The 17,498-nt window shown below is 34.9% G+C and overlaps 1 protein-coding gene across 2 annotated transcripts in view; it reads right to left on the bottom strand.

The window, feature by feature from the left end:
• Nucleotides 1–14,940, bottom strand: part of FAP (fibroblast activation protein alpha) — a 40,743-nt gene extending 25,803 nt beyond the window's left edge. The window contains exons 1-11 of one of the 2 annotated variants that reach the window (XR_004752298.1): nt 14,697–14,940; nt 14,335–14,419; nt 9,005–9,100; nt 7,039–7,133; nt 6,821–6,895; nt 6,569–6,621; nt 5,335–5,407; nt 3,609–3,729; nt 1,885–2,039; nt 1,027–1,130; nt 578–713 (exon numbers count right to left, since the gene is read on the bottom strand). Coding sequence is in view for 1 of the 2 variants with exons in the window: in XM_035331530.1 (XP_035187421.1) it covers nt 578–713; nt 1,027–1,130; nt 1,885–2,039; nt 3,609–3,729; nt 5,335–5,407; nt 6,569–6,621; nt 6,821–6,895; nt 7,039–7,133; nt 9,005–9,100; nt 14,335–14,419; nt 14,697–14,702 (999 nt within the window). In the remaining variant the exon portion in view is untranslated. The remainder of the gene's footprint in view (nt 1–577; nt 714–1,026; nt 1,131–1,884; nt 2,040–3,608; nt 3,730–5,334; nt 5,408–6,568; nt 6,622–6,820; nt 6,896–7,038; nt 7,134–9,004; nt 9,101–14,334; nt 14,420–14,696) is intronic. The other variant, XM_035331530.1, reaches the window with a different exon arrangement.
• Between the last annotated feature and the right edge of the window lie 2,558 nt (nt 14,941–17,498).

Here is a 17,498-nt window from a genome sequence, read left to right as displayed (position 1 = left end):
CTTGATAAAACAGAAGAATGTCTCCTTCTTACAAACTTGCCTTACTTTTAATCTACATGCTATTTCAACTAATTTAACGTTAATCATAAAGGACACAATTCAGTTAGACTTAGCATGAAATTTCTACATGCTATAATACGATTTAAAAAACAAAACAAAACGAGTATTCTAAATGGTTCCACTTTTGAAAATGAAGAAAGCAAGAAGGAACTAAACAGTTTGGAAACCTGGTCAATACCATTCTTGTTTTTCTTGCTTTGATTGTCACTTAACCTCACAAAAAATATATTTTAATGATATTACTTTTTGCTGATGCAGTTAATTTTTTTTTTTCACCTCTCAGCCAGCATTTAAAATATTGAAAAAGGTATTACTGTTAGCTAAAAGAGTGTGATCAAACACAGGAAAAGACAACTATGGCAGTGACACAATTATTTTCTTTAAAAAAATGAGGGAAATATTACATATTTCTGTAAGTCAGAGCAACCTGTGTATGATGAGTAGGTGTTAAAACAGGATAACACAATGAAGATAAGCAAAAGTTAATTCCAGCAATGTGTATTTCCAACTTTATTACCTCTGGACAGTCCCAAGTATTTGAATGTTCTTTGAAGTCACAAATAGCTAAGACTGAAAAATTCTGGATTCTCTTTAGCCATTGCACACAGACTCGACTATCTGTTACCCAAGTAAGCCAAGTAAAATAATGATCACTAAAAAATGAAAGAGAAAAAGAGGGGTCATTAAAGAACAAAAACATAGAAGCATTGTTACAGACTGTAACCCCCATTTTGATCTGTGGAATACAAAAGCAAAACTTCTCTTAGAGATGTTTTTTGTCCTTTGTAACAATACATATACAGGCATACAAAATACAACATTTCTAGGTAGCTTCTGACCAATCTCCAGTTCAGAGATTGATAGGGTAATACATTGTTAGAAAACAATTCAGAGTTTTAAACATTTAAAACAAGCAGACAAAATTTAATTAAAATAAATTAGAAGTCTTATTTGAGGGCACACTACCTTGATGCTATTGCTGCAGGAACTGGGACCTCTTTAGGACCAAATGCTTCAGTGTTAATAGTGTCTACAATAAACACTTTAACAGTAGGATTTTTAGCACCAGCCTTGAAGGAAAATGTATCATGTTATTCAAATCAGGCTCTAAAAAAATCAGATCTAGGAAAATTACAACACTTTTTGTAGGGATAAGTTACAAAATATTTATTCATTTGAGTACAACAGTACAAATGTGACCTTACAAGATCTCAGAGTAGACTCTACACAAGTAGGATGTTATTTAACATTGCATCATTTTATAAATAAAGAAGAAACCCTTTTGAACAGCCAAATTCAGTGCATTTCTATACTGAAAATGTAGTGCTTAATAGGAACCAGTGCTATATTTGCGGTGTGTCTCTGCAGTACAGTACAAAACCAAAACCTTCTTGCTGTAGGTCTGGCACTCAAAACCCTTTGAGATCAAAATGTACTATGAAGTATGTAAATAGACTGAAGCTGTCATAGCCTTTATTTTGCAAAATAAGCAACATCTCATAACTGAGGTAGTGCAATGAAAAATAACAACTATGTAGTTAACACATCACAAAAAGTAAACTGAATTAGAAAAAGTAAAGCTTGACCTTTTTACTTACATGAGGAATTCTGTTTGTTTTACTACAGTATTGAACATGGCCATACCTTTTCAGAACTCGTCCCAAGGTTTTTTTTTTGTTTTGTTTTGTTTTGGTTTTGTTTTTTTTTTTTTTCATTAATTTAGGCCACAATCATTTAACCATTTCAATACAAATACTTTTTAAGCACAGTCAATGTTACAGTTATCACGTCTCAGGAAGTATATCAAAAGAATGAGAAACATACCTTTGGGTATGGGATAATTATTTTTCTGGGATACTGGTCCTCACCAAAATATGAATATTCAATAACTGGTATGTTGGAATCATTAAATTGTACATATGCTAAATATCTTCCACTCGGAGACCACCACAATGCATATTTTGTTGCTAGCATTTCCTCTGAGGGAAAAAAAAAATCACTCTTGATTGTTTATCAGTGTAATCTATCTTCTGATCTATTACATCATTTTACTCTTGTCAACCTAGACATATTGAAAGACTTCTACTAAACAAATAACAAGATCCAATCCTGCATCAAGATTTTGCAATGCATCTCAAAGAAAGGCCTAGAGAACTCCCCAAAAGCGCACACAAATCCCATTTGATTCAGTTGGGTTTTACATATGTGCATGTTTCATTTCTTTTTCTTTTTTTTTTTTCTTTTTTTTTTTTTTTGATGTACTGTAGTGCCAAATAATGAACCAACATTAAAACTTCCATTAAAGCTTAATGCCCAGTCACCACGTATGCAGCAGAACAAGTCCCAATTTGTAAAGTTCTGATATAGTGTCAGTAACTAAAGACCAGGATTTTGGTCATACAGTAGAATACAAAATGCAGTCACTGGCAGAAAACATATTTCTAGTTTGTATAGCCACATGTACTCTTAAAGATGATAACAGCTTACTTTAAAATAAAACCATGGCACACATTTCCAAGTGCTCTCATTTTGGTAAATCCCACAGGTATTTATTTACTATTATAATAAGTTGAATCCTCTGGAGAATCCGTCTCACCCCTTCTCCAGCTTTTGTTTTGGGAATAGCTCTCTGTACCTATTGTCACTGGGATAATCTCATCTGCAAACACATTCATCTACAAAGTTCCATTGTGTATAAATTTCCACATCTCTCTCTTTCTCTGTAACTCCCTAGATTCTTCTCCCTTCCAAGCCAAGATCTAATCCTGTCCCTCTGCCAGTGCCTCACACTTCTCTATGGCTCTAAACAATGACTGTGACTCAGCCTCACTAATTCTCCTTTTTTAATAGCATTAAGCAAATCATGTTCCTTCTGTTCTACAAACCTCTTCACAGCTTGCTTGTACCCCAGTACTCCTCTCTCACTGTTTACAGACATAGTAACTCTGAAATCCATTCATTATGCCAATTTCCATCACTTACTACATATACTTTCAGTAACATTATTTAACATTCTATCTTGTGCTGCCTTCAGCCTTTGGAAGATCTGCCTTAGGAGCACATGAGCAGTGCTTATACATGCAGTGAGGACATGGATAAAAACAAGAAAACATGTCATAGATAGGGACTATTTATATGAAAGAAATATGTGAAATACATGAAATATGGTATATGTGAAAGAAAAAAATTCTTCTAATTTGCATTTGTAACCTTAAATTTCTGAATGCTCCTTGGCTCCTTTGTAAAAGGAGGTAGTGATTTGTATTCACCTCCTTAAAGCAGTTTCAATATATGTGATTCATTTGTATTCACCCCCTTAAAGCAGTTTCAATATATGTGATTCCCTTCTCATCTTCCCTCTCCCCAAAATAAGAAGTCATTACCAGTTCATAGCAATCCTAACATGGCAGAAAACAGAGGAAAGTAAGTAATCCTTAGGGCTCTAGAAACAGTGCATCATCACAGATGGTGTAGAATGGATCTAGAGAATTGAGTAATTCAGACAAAGCATTTAACATGTTAGTTGTTGCCCTTTGAGATTTACTTACCTTCATAGACCCAATCAGGAATCCCATTAAATATTTCATTCTCTTTTCCATCACCAGTTAGTTTAATTGGTGCCTCTCTTGGACTTTGTTTCAAATATATATTATTCTGATAAACGTATGCCTAAAGACAAGAATATATTTCATATGAGTAAATGCACCAACAACAGGAGTTGCCTGAGTCAAAGATTTTGCAGTCAATGCTACTAATTATACCAAGACAACATAATCAATGAATACAAAATAACAAATATTTATTTTAGTAACTCTACATTAAAAGCCTTTGCAAATTGTGCAATAGTAGGTACTTCTGTAAATAAATTTTACATTACAGACCAAATTCTATGTTCAAATATGCCAAAATAAATCCTGAACAAATCTCTTGATCTTAAGCTTCAGAGGATTCTGCAGGTAGCTTTGGTATGGAAAAGCATGAAAATAAAATCTTTGAAACTCATTCAGATTGCTGTATCTACCTTCAAATAGACAAGGTATCCTTGTGACTTTTCCTTCTGATGCCACCAAATTAGAAGATAAAAAGAAATACAAAAAGACTGAGAAGAAAATAATCAAACTTTTCTAAATCTGTCAAAAGGCCTGTGGCCTGTGTGATGGTTTGTTCTTTTTTTTTTTTTTTTTTTTTTTTTTTTTAGTTACTGAAAGAGTTCTTGCACGAAGTGCTTGCAGACGTTGTGTATCTCTACCTTTAAACCAAATGAATGGATTTGTGGTTAAGACACTGAATCAGAAATATCACTTTCTTAGAAAATTATGTGTCTTGAAGACATAAACACTAGTTAGCAACAAAAGTGTAACACTTTAACTATTTAATTATTTAAATGAACAATAAAACTCCTAAAACTCTTGAGAAACAATACAAGGGGAATTGCATAAAAACATTACAGACTATAAGTACTTTATCAGGAAAATATTTTCACTGTGTTCTGTTTTTAGAATTCTTGACAAAGAAAATAGCAATATTTAATTTAATTAGAAAGATATAATACTCTCTCCCTATCCCCCCCAAAAAAAACAAACACCAAAAAAAAAAAAAATTCCTAATACATTTTCCATTCATATTTTGTGTATTTTCTTGGGAGTTTTCTGAAATTAATATGATGTTTAAATGTAATTTTATGCACAAATATTTAGTCAATACTGGGCAACTTGTTCTGAGACCACCAACTTGGGCTGCTGCTTTGGAACCAAGAATAACCAACATTTACAAAGTTATAACTATATTCATTAGGTAATTTAAAATTATTTTAAAATACTATCAAGTAGTTAATCAAAAAATATAGGAACATTTTTTGTAATACTTAGAATCTGGTAGATGTTTCCTAGAATAAAAATTTGTGAAGAGATTTAAATATGGTATCTTTAAATCTCCATATTAAATGAATAATATTATATGGTGTCAAAGGAAAGCATATCATTTTTCAGGCTTTGAAACTGAATTTAATCCTATATTATGTTGGGCCAATGCTTGAGAAGAGACTGACTAGCCAACTAAAACACATTGTAGTTGAGGAACATGGATTCTTTTATTGAAACACAGACAAGTTAATATTTAGCAAGTTAAAACCATCTTTATCGTTCTTGTTCAACCAAGGTTGGTACACATGGGCTTCTCAAAAATATGGCCTAACAAAGCAATAACCAAAGGCAAATAAAAGTCTTCTAGTCACATAAAGCAAAATGATTCTAGAGCTTTGTTATCTTTACTGACCAATTTGTGTCCAACAGGTGACCAGGATATATACTGAATTTTATGTGGAAGCTGGTTTTCTGTTACAAAACCACTAAAAAAAGGAAAAAAGTTGAAATGGATTTTGCTCACAGTGCAAATGGATCATTATACTGTACATTAATGTAAAATTCATGAAGGGCTATATTTTCTAACAGTTTTCTGTTTAATGAGCAATGCAAAATTAAAGCAGGCAGTCAGACATGCAGCAATGTGATTGTGTGCACTAGTGCTGGCAAAAGGTGACAACTCGACCCTTTGAAAATATATGCAATAGCCAAAGAAGGCAGCTGTATCTCCTCCTAAATACCGCATAGACATCTACAGGCATTTCCTCTATTTGCAATCTGCATTATAGTCTCAGCAAGTCATTGGGAAATGTGAACTCAGTGGTCACATGGTAGTTCCCAGGATATAACATGCTGAAGCAAGCATAACAGCAGCAGTTAGAACATTTGTTAAGGATCACAGAGCCACATGCAGTACCTCTGTACTTATATTAGTTAGTAGTAATCCTGTCACCTTGAGTAAAAAGTTTCCCAATAATGTAGCAGCTCAGTGCAGTCCCTGTTGCTCAGAACTAAGAAGCATTTGGTCATGCTGCAGCTTCTGGCATAAAAAGGTGACTGGGGAGGCAGATGGCCTCCTTCAGACTTGGGTAGAAAGCAAAAGAGGAGTGGTTTGCGGAAGATCTTGGGAAAAAGACCAAATGCCATGGGAGGAGCTGTAAGTTTTTGGGGAACCCAAGACGGACTGTTACAAGATCACTGAAGAAAATGTGAGATTTTAGGAAAGCTGAGGATTAAATTAACCAGAAAAAGGATGAATTAGAAAACAGAAGGGCAAGGAGACATCTGGTGTGAGACTGAAGTGGACTAAAGCAGCCAAGACAGGATGGGAGAAATTTATGCAAGAAAAAAAAAAAATGAGAATCTTGAGCAGTCAAAGTTTTAGGGCACAGAATACAAACCAATGCAGATACCTGAATGAATAGATGAAAGGACTGTAAGATTTTCTCAGAGGCCATTTGTTTCAAAGAAATTTCTTGATTTTGCAGAAGTAATAGGTAACAATCATTAAGCAAACAAGTAACAAATTCAAGTAAAAGCTAAGCAGTGAGTAGGCACATTGCTATAGAGTTTTTCAGTGAAATGCTTCCAAACACATCACTACAGAATATTTGCCATAGCTCTCTGTAAGAAATATCAGGCCTTACCCATAAATGAGATCATAAATGTGGTATGATGCTGTATAAGAATATCTCCACAGCTGCAAAAATTAAGCAAGAAAAAAATAGTATTATTAAACTGGAAAAGGATAATCTAATTAAAAATCATCAGCTGTCTGTTCACAGCCTTCCTCTTTACTCAAGAAAAAAAAAATAAAAAAATTTATGCTTAGTAACCACAATCAACAAAATACTGAATGAAACCAAACATTTCATTAAGCAATATATTAAAATAATTACCTTTGAATAATTGCTCTCCAGAGCCATGAAGTATTTGTCTGATGACAACACATAATTTGAAGCATTAACTTGTTTCTGAAAGATTAAGAAGTAGATTAGATTCTGGTAAACACTTTAAATAAGGAATTGATGAGTCAGTTTTTAATCTGCTCACTTCTAAAGAGATACTTGAAAAAACTACATTTTGCTATCTTTTTATTCATTGAAAAGGTACGTACCATTGTGCTGTTAGTCATGATAGTAGTTAGGTAGTTCAGTTCAACGTTGTAAAGAATAATATCATCTTCTGCAGACTGATGAAGATACTCATTATCTTTAAAAACAAGATAAACAGGCTGATAACGTGCACAGAAGATACTGCAGAACATTTCTGTTTATGAAAGTATTCACTGCTCATTAATAGATTTTGAGCAAGTATCTTTTGGCATCTACATAAAAAATGTTTTTCTTCTATTGATGCCAAGGTACAGAATTATACAACTGTCTCCAGGGTTTCTGATTGTGTTCTCAAGATCATACACTGCATACAGAATCATCTAGTTAACTTCATTATTCAATGACAGATTTTATTCTTAGTAATATCTGATCAATTATATCAGGGACAGACATATTAGAAGACTAGTATCACAATATAAAAACTATAAAGAAAACATTCAAGATCCTTGCTATTAATTTCACCAGCAGATAAGAGCTGTACTGTGTAACTGACACTACATAAATGACTCTGCCCCTACTCACACAGATCCTACACGGTGGAGGTGAGTGGCCTCCAATGAGAATTGAATTTAACCTTACCTATGCTCAAGACATGAGCCATAGTTTGGCAGAGTGTGAAGATCAGAATTTTAGTTTCACATTGTTGTTGTCATTGCTTTAAGTGGAGATAAGAGATTACACATTTGGTTTAGCTAAAGAGAGATAGTCTTAATTTAAAAGCAACCTGAAACATTGTATAAGGTTTTAATTTGGAGGGAAATTAGATCATCCTCAGATATTTAGAGAACACTTATGTGATTTGAGTAAAAGCATTTGAGGTGATCTCAGGCCCCCTTAGGAAGAGCTATTCAATTTCAACTGCCTGCTTCAGAAGGAAAGTAGGCATATGGAATGCTGTAGGCATGACTATCTATGGAATCTATGGCATGACTTTTGTGTGTTTTGTGACTGTTAAGAGGAAAGATAAGTTTAAGTGACGAGGATATAAAGAAGGAAGGAGAGTATAAGGTTTAGGTGATATGCTGCCTACATACTTCTTAATTCAGACAGAATTCTAACAAATGGTGACCTAATTTTTAAATCATGTAAGTGATGGCTACATACTTCATATTGCTAACTGTGAAACTTGAACTGCTTCTAGCAACACCCTGAAGGGCTTTAGTTCAGTTCTAAAATTGTGGGTTTAAACTAACTTGATAAGATTCTATGTGAATGGGCATTTTGTTTCTTGTCTCTACTCAGAATAACTGCTTGAGGCAGTGCAGAGATATGAGCGGTAGTGCTCCATGTACTAGAATGTAACCCATTCTAACTCAAACTTTCTGGTGCTGCTGCAATTCAGTGATAAGAGTTGTATTTCAGCTACACACTGACAAATATATCAGCAGCAATTAACTTCATATCTACCTCTACCTTAAAGAACTTGCTTAGAAAGTCATCCTTACTTTCTATGCATTGCCTTAGAACTTGGAATTTCAGCAGTGTCTGCATTTCCATAAATAAGAGACAAGAACGGCTGGGCTCACTGCAGAGTTAGGTACTACTGAAAACAAGAACAGGGCCTGTAAGACAGACTACCTCAATTATTACCAATGGTAAGTGAAGAAATGCAGTAACAAACACAAAAAAGAGAGATGCCTTGAACATGACTGACACATTGACATATCTATTTCACATGCTGCACTAAGTATGACAGTAAAAGAAATAAATCACCAAAAGCCTCTGTAAAATGATAGTTTAGGCTTAACTCAAACATTTGTGTTGAAACATCAAATAGTCTGAATTTCTAGAATGATTGACAGAAGAGTAAGCTTGATTTTAAATTTTGACTAGCAAATTGTTTAATTTTATATTTAGCATTCATTCAGAGTAAGTCTGGAAGAAAAGTACATTTGTTTATCTGTATAAACCACCCAGGAAAAATATATTAGAAAGGCTTATGTTTCTTTGAGAAGAGGTTTTACTTACCTGACACCCAATAAGGAAAAAATGTCTTATATTGAAATTTTCCATTTAAATAATCATCCAATGTAAGAGCTCTAGGACCATCATCTGTGTTGACAACTGAAAAGAAGACAAAAAGTTTCTGTTAACACAATGCTATGAAGTGAAATTATATATATGTAACTTGTCAAATATTTCCCCTTTTCTATAATTTGAGAATACTGAGGATAGCATAATCCTGGAACCATGCAGGCAGCAGGCACAGCTGAAAGGAAAATTCTCTGTTACTGTTCTGATAAGGTTCTTCAGCCTCTGAAGGAGTCACCTTTAGGGAATACAAAATTAGGAACTAGATGGATTAATTATTTTCACCCAGAAATTTATTCACTGAGATATGTTTACTTGTAGATCCTGGGAAAACAAGAAATGCTACTTATGTACAAAGGGCAAACTGAAGTTTTTTTAAAGCATAGGTTTTGTGAAATTGTGTGAACCTGTGAACAGAAACAACTATTTGAACAGAGATCTACACATATTCAGCAAAGAGTCAAACTGTGTGTACATACAAATCCCTACTGCCAAATTTCATAAAAGCCTCATGAACCAGTGTTAAAAGATGGACATAAGACTTGCAAAATTATCAACATCCACATATACTTCTTAGGAGTCACACGAAAGAAAAAGACAAAGGTGCACAGGTTAAAATAATGTTGAAATGTAATAAATGACTGAGCCCAAACTTCCACGTTTTATTTAGTGCTTTAAAAGAAAATTGGCAATAATTCTGGAGAGAAGACAGGTGCTCTGGTATTTGATCCCTAACCAGATCAGAGTCACATTAATAAATGTACAACACTGTGGCTAGTTTTGTGGCTTTTCTTTTACTACATTTCTTCCAAAAACTAAAGCACCTTAAATTAGGGAAGGGGCCCAGAACAAAAAGTAAGATCAATCAGCCCAGATGAGAAGAGATAATGCTGAAATGCTGGCTTTCTAAGTACACAGAAATGAAAAAAAATCATTATAGAAGTGTTATTAAAAGTAAATAATAATAATAATAGAAATTCCATAGACTTCATAAGAGAAAGATTACTCAAAATATTTAATCTTCAAAAGACACAGGTACATTTCTGAGAAAGGCCAATTTTAAAAATTTCAAGTCTAGGCATTCTGGATTTGATGCTTTTCTCTTTTGAAGTCAAGGTGAATTTTGCCATGGTCACCAGAGGTAGAAGGGACGACCTCACATATGTCTAGTAGATCTCTGCCACTCAGAAGACAGCCAGAAAATCAACATGACTCATTGCCCTCAGGTTTCATATCATGCTCCATCACTTCCCCATTACAGCCTCTCTCAGTTAAGATCACACTCACTTCCTGGGAAATGTTTCTTCATATTCTCTCCATTACTTTAAAATGATAATTCATGTTTTCTCCAGCTACATGACTATTTGACTATTATTTACTGTAGAATACACATGTCATGTTGACCACTGACACTAGCCTTGTCTGCACTAATGCAGAAGAAAGCTGTCGTGAGAAATAAAATTGAATGTCAATCCATGGGCAAAAACCTATCAGTATAAACTCTGAGCTATTAGTATATGTCGAGAAAATATCCCCAGAAGTTCAATATAAAGAATTTCTCTTGTTAATCCCATGATTATACATTACGGATCCTTGATACATTGATGACAAGCACAGAATATGGCAAACAAAAAAATACGTAGAAAATACATAGAAAAAAGTAATTCCAAATCCAAAGCTGCTATATTTATATTGAACAATGATTATTTATGACCAACTTCCAGTTTAAATTCTCTAACTGAATGTCTATTAACTATTAGAAATCTATAGTTAAGATCTATTTCCACAGTTATGTGTAAAGGAGGCTTAGATTTAGTCCTGTTTGGTACCTTAATCTGGTAAAATTTCTCTGTTCCTTCTCTCAGGTTAAGAGGAGTTTTTACTAAAAAGAAAAGCAGTAAGACAAATGTCTCATCTGTCCTCTAATTTTCACAGCTCTAATTTAAACCTTTATTCTGTTCACCATCTCACCCTTACATACTTAATATTCTGTGATAATTTATTACGACTGCTAATGATTTTCAAAATGTGTCCACTTCTATGTGAATTTCTACCCATGGACTGCAAAAACCTGAACACAACTTTCACTTGATTACTTTTAGTTTTGAATGCTTGTTTCTAGGCAACTGAAGACATATAGCAATGCTTTAATTAAGAGCAGCAGCTTTAATTGTTTGCTGTAATTGTTGTTGATTCTTTTTTCTGTAACTGAAGACTAGTTAAATAATAGTGTTTGAAACCTCAGAATAGACCCTAACAAGAAAAGCACTTTACATGTCTGCAGCACTATATGGACAGTGATTTGGATGGTTGTTGGTAGGCTTTGTAAATTATTTTGCTGTATTTTATTTCTTTGTGAAATAACAAAGACAAAACCATATGCCCAAAGACAAAAAGGAAGCAAAAATCAGAGCCAACCACAGAAATGAAAAGTTACCAGATTTTAACTTCTCTTTCTCCTCTTTACTGCCCCACCATCTTGATTTTAATGGTTTGTGGTCCATTTGCATTCATTTACAGGGTGCCATTCTGTATTTCTCTTGCACATTTAAAAAAAAACTAATCAGACAGTTCGGAATAATATTGTGCACTGAATTAGTTACTTTGCTTCACAGTGTAACTTGCTTTTCATATTCCGTGATTGTAATTATTCATGCATTTTAGTGTATTCCACTTACATGTATAAAATTGGTGTTAAAAGCATCTATTGTCACTGACTTTATGCAGATACCTTCTCCTTTAGTTTTCAGTTTTTTCTTGTGTGAGAGTTTAACAAAACACAGAAAACAGAACTTTTAGTCATAGTAAGTGGATGACTTGACAAAAGAAAAACTGGTTAGTGTTCTGGGACAGCAACCTTGCAGATGGTGTTGTATTCACTACAATATCAGAGAACCAAGGTCTTGGTCCTAGGTCAGGTGTGCAATGGGAACAGAAATATTGATCAGTCAGGATTGTGGCTATTCATTAAAAAAAACAAAACAAAACAAAACAAACAAACAAACAAAAGAGAATAAAAGATGCCTGTGGTTCTGTTATTGCTTCTGAGGTACAAACAGGTATTTTCTTTCCTGTTAATGCTGCTGAAGAACACGATTAGTTACACCAGTGTACAAGTGAAAAGAATCTGAAATGTTTAGAGTCAGGTTATCATAGCTGGGTTATCAAGGTAAGTCACAAAACACATTCCTAACTCAGTGAAATGTACAAAAACTGTCACCAATTTCTCAGTCATCTGCAATTCATGATTCATGAATTCATTGCTCATGGTGCTCTTCTCAGACCCACAGAAATTGTGTAATAACCACTGCTAAGTATTTCTCACCTATTTCTCTCTGAAAAAAGAAAGCTATTTTCCAATACAAATTTTAAGAGGTTTTCACATTTTGATATGCTTCTGTGTATAAAATGAAACCAGCTATCATATCTTGAGAGGTTCAAAGAACATGAAATTACTAGAAACGTAGCAGACAAAAACACAAGCAAATTATATCTTCCAGTTCTTTCAGGATTAGAGATGACATTTTTCTTTGCTGGCGTCTTCAGCAGAGATTTAGCCTGTGTCTATATAATTCTCATATGCAATTAATCTTTCCAGATCACCACATCCTTTCAGTAAAGCAGTAGTCAAGGTGGAATGTACAAACAACATTCCATGTCTGTAGCTACTTCCTGTCTGTCTTTGACTTGCAAGATTTATAATCACAAAATTAATTTCTATTCTTCCTTTTGCAGCTGATCAGTAGACTATCCAAAAAGGTTTAGGCATAAACAGATGACTGCAGCATTTGCAGTTCCATCTGAAAATACGAAGCCATAATCAGACATGTTTGACATAATTATGTGTTCCATAATTGTCTGAAATGCTCTAAGAGCATTCTGTAAACCAAGGTAAATTCTATTTCATTCTAGTGGATCTAAATGTGATGTTTGATATGATTAATTACCAGTCACCATTCCAAGAAACTATAGATGAAAAGAATTCTTTGTAAAAGCTGAAGAAGCTCAGACCAGTGAGCTGGTATGTGATAACTTCAGAAGGAAAAAATACATTAATTTCCTCTTACAGTATCTTCCATGATCTTAGCAACTTCTTCAGACTGCCAACCTGATCCTCATTCTCCCCTCTTTGTCTCCTAGCTGCTCCTTTTTATTTAGATTTCAATAACATGCAGATTTAGTATGAGTAAGTTTGGCTTGATACCACATCTTTATCTAATAATGAAAACTCAGATTTGACCATGCTTCAGCTAGCCAAAAAATCTGGCACCCCATAATATGACAGTAAGTCACTACTATTCTGAGGTGATTTCTCTTCACAGCACTAACTCCTGCTGTGATATAATCTATCCTCACATGATGCATAACAGAATTAACCCTAAATGCTTCACAAACCTCAATTCTTTCCCTCAACACAAATATCATACAAAGACTAGCCATAGGAAAAAAATCCCTTTAAATACTAGTACTGGAATAAGAATACTGCTACAGGAATATAGTTTATTTTATTTATTTTTTGTTAATTACAATTTTAATTATTTTAGAGGTATTCAGTTCATCCACTGTAGTGGAAGGGATATATAAATACCTTTAATGCTCTTATTAGACCTCTCATTGGCATAAATGACCATTAGGTCGGTGCCACTCAGGCTCTAAATATCAAACCACACTCACTTGAAGCTTTACCAGAGCACCCAGCAAATCACACTGCATCAGCAGTTACACACAGCTGGCATAATACTAGAGCAAACTCTGCCCTCCTATTTTATCCAACACTGGCTTTAATTTTCAAATGCAATCTTAAATATGTTCACAAACAATTCACCGTATCCTACCAACAGAGAAATATTTAACTTGTAATTGGGTAGGGAACTTTTATAATCATTATGATACCACTGAAAACCAAATACATGTTCACCAAGCTAAAGAAAACTAGTAACACTGAGTCTTACAACCCCTAACATAAAATAATATGAGGAGATCTGAGAACTACTTTTGCAGTCCTGTCTAAGAACATTATATGATATGCACAATAAAGTTAACTCAGGTGCTTTTCACTTCAAAGAGTTCATTGTTGCAACATCTGCTGGCATTTGATCATACCTTCAGGATATTTCTGCTGTCAGTACATTTCTGTATAGAAGTAAAGCCATAACAGTACTGACACAACAATCCTAAAGATGATTTAACAAACTTTTATGAACTTTAGAAGCCACTGTAGCTATAAACATTGTGTTTTCCACTACATTAGATTACAAATGCCTTACCTTTTGATGGAAGCAGTATAATACACATAAGTAATAAGGAAAGCAAAAGGCATATAACCACGCCAAATATTACTTTTAGCCGGGTCTGCAGGATAGAAACAAAGAATAATTACATTTCTAATATTGCCTGAAGTACACTTTAATGGCTGATAATTTAATGAAATCCTCCCATTCTCTTTAACTGCTGAAATCCGTCCAAATAACAAACAAAATATGTCCCTGCAGTAAATTTGAAAATACTTCCCTTTCCTTTTTCTTTAAAGCAAATACTTTCACATCAGAGCCTGGCCTTGTACAATAACCGACAGTTTAAAACAACAGACATAAATGTTACCAAAAGCTGAATTGAGCTGCATACAGACCTTCATTTTCCTGCTGTATTCTAAAAGAATGCAAATTCTCTTTTCTGGGTGTTGGTCAGTGGATCTAGGAGAGGAGTTTGAGAAGGCAGTGTCTGTTTTCACAGTTGGAGGCCAAACCTCTGGCAGACTTTTTTTTTTTTTTTTTTTTCTCCCTACATACTTTTGTAAACTGTGCCAAATTTCAAAGGGTTTCCATAAAATTAGAAACAGGCTTTCGGGGAAGTTCCTGAACCAGAAATGGACAGCGGGTGGCTATAGGGGTGGTGATTATATACTTCCCATCGATGTAAGCTTTAACCAACATCTGCTTGTACTAACTTACGGGTTTTATGACTCAACAGTTACTTGATATGTACTGTTTTTCCCTGAAAAGTATCTACAGTATACTTTGGCAAGCCTCAGATTCTCAGGACATATTTATGACCTTATTTCTACTTTCTACTGAGAAATTAAAAGAAAATTCAGGCACATTGTTATTGTTTATCTATAATTCTTGTATGTTTACTTTCTGAAATAATAAATGACGGCATAAAAATGCAAAACAAGAAACAAAACCACAAGTTGTTTAATGTCTTCCACATGTAAAGAGAACTACTTTTTTCCTCAGAGAACAGTAAACTTCTGTGGGCTATGTAACAGAGCTTGGGCCAGTAACTATCTACTAGCCCTGTGCACATTCTGAAATAGCACTTAAACCACCAGTTGTACGTATTTTATTTAGCTCACTGAAATGAGGTCAACTGAAAACAGAGAAAACTTCTCTTAAGACCGCAGCATCAAGTTACATAAGAGAATCCTCAGCAGAGAGAAGAAACCCTCGAAAAGAGAGGTCTGAGCCTGACATTCACTAGCCTGACTTTGCACAAATATTCTTACTAACCCCTCTCAGAGCTGCTCTGGAAGATGGGGAACGCGCACGGAGCCAAGAGCCAGCTCTTTCCCTTAACACAGATCTCGCCATCGGCGCTTCTGTGAGAAGAAAACCGCGCGGCGTCTCCTCACAGCGGCCAGCGAGGGGGGGCATAACGGCCGGGCGGGGGCGTGGAGAATAACGGTCGGCGGGGAGAAGGCCCGGCCCGGCCCGGCCCGGCCTGCTGCCTCCTAGCGGCCCGGCCTCAACTAAGGCAACGCGACGTGGTCTGCAGGGGCTGCTGCCGCTGCCCTTCGTCTTGGTGGGCAAACTTTTGAAAAGAAATTCAATTTGTTCGTGCGGAACAACCAGTGATGCGAAACATGCATAATTTTTACAGACGCTTGTGTTCTCTCAGTTCCCCTCTCTATCAGTTCTTGATACAATAGTAAAGAACAAGTTATACACGAGAATGTTTCTGAAAAAGATACATCCTGTTGATATAAGCCATGCAGGAAAAAAGGCTGAGAAGAACAAAATACATCGTTTCTGATATGCTGTATATAAAGGGCTGAGCTGAGCTCAACCACAACAGTGTTTCCTAACAAGATAAAACCACAGCTACTCACAATTTCCAAAACAGAAATGGATTGCAACAAAAGATATTTATCTCCATGTAACTCATGCTCATTATTCATATTTCCAAACTGTTATTTCCTAGCATTCTGTGGTTAATGCCGTATGTATTTGCAATAACACAGTTCACAGCGTTATTGCATTCCTTTTCTTTCCTACCAACGTTGGTAATTTCTAACAACCGGAACATCACAAAATGGCAAATGCAAGTTTTGATCAGGCTAGTTTTCATTTCCAAACATGCAGCTTCCTCTAAGGAATGAACATTTAGAGAATGCCTCAAAGGAAATGATTCAAACTCACATGATCCAAATGACTTTGGTAAATGACTATATGCTGCATAGTACTTACTTTTGTAATTTGGAAGTCTAAAGACACATGCTTCAGTAAGATTCACAAACATTGCAGCATTAGAAACAAAACAAAATTCACCCGACAGAGAATGAACCTTACAAGCTCCATACATCTACTACTACTGACATCCTTCTCTGGACTGTTTATACCATTACATGCAAAGAAGCAAATACCAACTCTTTCAATAGCTAAAGCTCTTCCTAACTTCTGAAAAATCAAAACCACACAAGGCAAGATAGAAGTAAAAGTGGAAAAAAAGATACAATAAGGAATCTATTGGAGAAATGGAGGAAGAAGCAAATTATGGAACAGAAAACATCCAGTTTGTACAGTAACTATCCAGCCAGTTATGCAACTACTCCAAGTTACTAAAATATTTACATTTCTCAGATGAGGAAATGACAATTTACAGATGTAGGATGTGCATGATATCAGACCCAAAGTAGACAAAATAATGAAAAGACAACTAGAGTTGAGGCAGTTAAGTAGCCATACACACAGCTAGACAAATCCCCAGTGACTAATAGTTTTTCTTCTTTCCACATTTATGAACTAATAAAAGATGTAAGTAGAAAATGCAATCAGGATTTGTCACAGTCCCTGGAGGACTTTGAGTCCATAAAGGCAATAAATGCAGAAGCAGCTAGCAGATAAAACATGGCAATTTAGCTTGTTTTTTTATAACTTCACACTTCCTGGATGAGCAATATAGGCACGTTTTACAACCCCATTCAGAGACAATAACTTGAAGTGGAAATCCTTATCCTACAAGCCAGCAGGACTCATTTGAGGTTCATTATGCATTATGCTGAAGTGAGATTTTGTAAACACCCTTTAAGCTTTGGTGACAATGTAGCTGAGTCACACTAGGAACTGGGAATGTAACAGCAGCACACAAGTGGACTACAAGAAGCCCAGGAATATTTTTGATACAGCCTTGTTGAACTCAACTATAAAAGAAC

The sequence above is a fragment of the Oxyura jamaicensis genome, chromosome 7 (genome assembly GCF_011077185.1).
Source record: "Oxyura jamaicensis isolate SHBP4307 breed ruddy duck chromosome 7, BPBGC_Ojam_1.0, whole genome shotgun sequence".
NCBI classification, from domain to species: domain Eukaryota; kingdom Metazoa; phylum Chordata; class Aves; order Anseriformes; family Anatidae; genus Oxyura; species Oxyura jamaicensis.
Note: the sequence above shows the minus strand (reverse complement) of the source record. Positions and strands in the feature narration are given on the sequence as shown.